This window comes from Centroberyx affinis, unplaced genomic scaffold, assembly GCF_046629955.1.
Source record: "Centroberyx affinis isolate AG114_WGS23_722 - 3 ecotype Tasmania unplaced genomic scaffold, CSIRO-AGI_Caff_v1 ptg008763l_1, whole genome shotgun sequence".
NCBI classification, from domain to species: Eukaryota; Metazoa; Chordata; class Actinopteri; order Beryciformes; family Berycidae; genus Centroberyx; species Centroberyx affinis.
The window spans coordinates 7,501-10,682 of NW_027284310.1; the positions used below are offsets into that span (position 1 = coordinate 7,501).

General features: G+C 42.8%; 1 protein-coding gene across 1 annotated transcript in view; it reads right to left on the reverse strand.

Moving 5' to 3' along the window:
• Nucleotides 1-2,447, reverse strand: part of LOC139640246 (histone deacetylase 6-like) — a gene marked incomplete at its 3' end in the record, with an annotated part of 9,540 nt that extends 7,093 nt beyond the window's left edge. The window contains exon 1 of the mRNA XM_071514423.1: nt 2,344-2,447. Coding sequence (XP_071370524.1) covers nt 2,344-2,430 — 87 coding nt within the window. The remainder of the gene's footprint in view (nt 1-2,343) is intronic.
• Nucleotides 2,448-3,182: the final 735 nt, after the last annotated feature.

Consider the following 3,182-nt stretch of genomic DNA (forward strand, 5'->3'; position numbering starts at 1 on the left):
CACAGAATCAGATCTGATACAAATTAAAGAATAATATTAAAAAGTCATATTAGATTTTAAAACACCATGTACTTCAACACGATCAAAATCCCTTTGATTAGTTAACATGATTTAATGGAACAGTTCAGATGTTTCACCGCCTCTCTGCTCAGTCTGGGATTCAAACCCTCAACCTCCAGACAGCCTGTCTGTCCTCTGTCCGCTTTGTAAAAGTCGTTTTTTCGGTGACTATAAAGCGTTATCGGAATTCCCCGATCTCATATCTATACTGAATATCGGCCGATTCCGATCGCTGGCCGATGGATCGCGGCATCCCTAGGTTTCAGGAAACAAACTGAACACAGAAACTTTCCTGTCAGAGAAGAAGAAGAAGAAGAAGAAGAAGAAGAAGAAGAAGAAGAAGAAGAAGAAGAAGAAGAAGAAGAAGAGCGGAGCAGCAGCTGTCACAGCCAGCTGGCTCTTTAAAGAAAGATCATTCTGTTGTATTATGTTTAGCTACGGTTTCTATTTTTTTGTTTGTTTTATGAAGTTGTTGTTTTTTTTTTAAACCTAAACACACAAGCGAATACCTTCTCACCTAATGGCCCGGGTAACCAAAAAAAAACAAAAAAACAAAAAAAAAACATTTGCTTCTATGCACTCTATGCCTCGTAGCACCTCTGTCCTGTTGGACCAGATCTTAGCTTCATAGCTCTTACTCTCGTTCTCTCCTATCTAGATCCTTGTTGTGTTGTATGAATCTCATGTTTAAGTCGCTCTGGATAAAAGCGTCTGCCACATGTGAAATTGTTGTTAAGTACATTTCTTAAGTTTTTAAAGTTCAGTTTTAGGTTTTTGTAAATTCACGTTTTTGATGTTTTTTTCACTGCTGCAGTTTCAGTTTCTTTATCAGTCAGTTCTATTATTTATTTTTTTCATCTGTTAATCTGTAAGTTCTGTTTTAAAAGAAGTGAACGTCTCACCTCGCTCCGTCCAGCAGCTGCTGTCCAGTCTGACGTCCAGCAGGAGGATCAGAGCCAATTAGAGTTAATGAACGTTAATTAGAGTTAATTAGAGTTAATTCGAGTTAATTAGAGTTAATCAAACAGCCTCGTTCTCCTGCTCACCTCCTCTCTCTCTCTCTCTCTCTCTCTCTCTCTCTCAGTGAAATGCTGTTCAGCTGCTGCTCTGACAGACATGTTCACCTCTCCAGTGCCTGGTTTGGTTTTAACCTGAAGCTTCACCACAGGAACCAGTCACACCAGTCTGTTACCATGACAACCAGTCTGTTACCATGACAACCTGGACAAAGTCCAGTGATGAGTCAGCTATGAAAAACTCCTGACCTGAAAATGATGACAAAACATCTGACAGGCAGGCGGTTATTAATTTGACTGATTTGTTTTTTTGGACTGAAGCTGCTGCTGTTCTGTTTGAATATTCAATATATTTGAATTTGATCATTTTCATGCCCAAACATGTAAATCTAATATTCAGTGTTTCCATCAAAATGTTGTTTTTGTCAGGGTGGAGAAGAGCATCATGGGACACTAAACTCTCCACTGTCTGTCACGCCACAGTATCAGAGCTTTCATAAGATATTTACACACAAGAAGATTTAGAAAACTAGTATTGATCTTTAGTAATCAGTAACAGTAATGTGGGGATGAGGAGCAGGTGAAGCCACAGAAAGCACCGACAGTCTCTTTAGAACCAGCAGAACCATCAGCAGCTCCGTGTTCCACCTGCAGAACCGTCTGAGTCTGGTTCTGTCAGTCTGAGCAGGATCCGCTCCTCTGGTTCTGTATTCAAGACTCGATATGAGACTCAGATCAGAACTCTGCTTCAGCTCTTCAGACTTCAGTAAACACATGACTACAGATGTAAACAATGACTCAGATGCTGTGGGCTGAACAATTTAGAAAAAATATCTAATTGCGATTATTTTGACTGATATTGCGATTGCGATATGATTTGCGATATTAGAAGGAATGATAATTTTTACATCATTATTCTCATTTTCATTGAAAAACGTATTAAAATGATTATGGTGTGATTTCTGCGGGGATCTGTACCAAACAAAGATGTTTTCTTCAGTCTGTAGAATATGATGTGTAGGCCAGGACATCTCTGCAGCACCATGATATTTACTTTAAAATGATATTTTGACACATTTCACCTTTAACTAATATTGCGCCTCCTGCGATTTGAACATTGCAGTCGGCCATATTGTGATTTCGATAATATTTCGATTAATAGTTCAGGCCCAGCTGCTGGACCCTCAGAGCCTGCGGAGCCGGTCTGTCCGGACAGACGGAACCTTCCGGTCTGTAAACAGGAAGTGAAACCGCTGAGCGGACGAACCTGCGGCGAGCCGTCGGGGGTTTTGGAGAGACGAGGAGATCTTCTGACCTTCGGTCCAGATCCCGGAGGATCCGCTTCAGACGGCATGATGTTCCTCTGTCTGATCCAACCTGAAACACAGCAGGTCCACTCAGTACTGTACTGCTCCTGGTACTACTGCTGGTACTACTGCTGCTGGTACTACTGCTGGTACTACTGCTGGTACTACTGCTGGTACTACTGCTGGTACTACTGCTGGTACTACTACTGCTGGTACTACTGCTGGTACTACTGCTGGTACTACTACTGCTGGTACTACTGCTGGTACTGCATACTGCTAAACTACAGCAGGGTAAATCAGTACTGGTTGTAGTACTGGTACTGCAGACTGGTCAGCAGTCAGATGCTGCTGCTTCCCTTCTTACTTCCAGCTTTGGGATTTTCAAGCATGACTTGACCAGAAGTCACATACAGTATATATGTATATATGTATAGTTTATACAGTATATGTATATGTATTGTTATACTGTCTCTATCTGGTAACCTGTGCTGTGCTGCAAATGCCTTGACCCGCCTGCAGCAACATACACCTGTTGGCACCCCCCCCCCCCCCCCCGGGTCTGATTCAGCTTCAGCTTCAGTTTCAGTTTCAGTGTAAATCAGCGCAGCCGCTGCCCGGCTAACCTGCTAGCTGCTAGCTAACTCTCCTCAGACTGAGCTGAAACAGCCGCTAAAACCTAAAAGCTTCCGATCACAGACAGACAGACAGGCAGACAGGCAGACAGGCAGACAGGCAGACAGACAGACAGCAGGCAGGCAGACAGACAGCAGGCAGACAGACAGGCCGTCATAAAACCTAA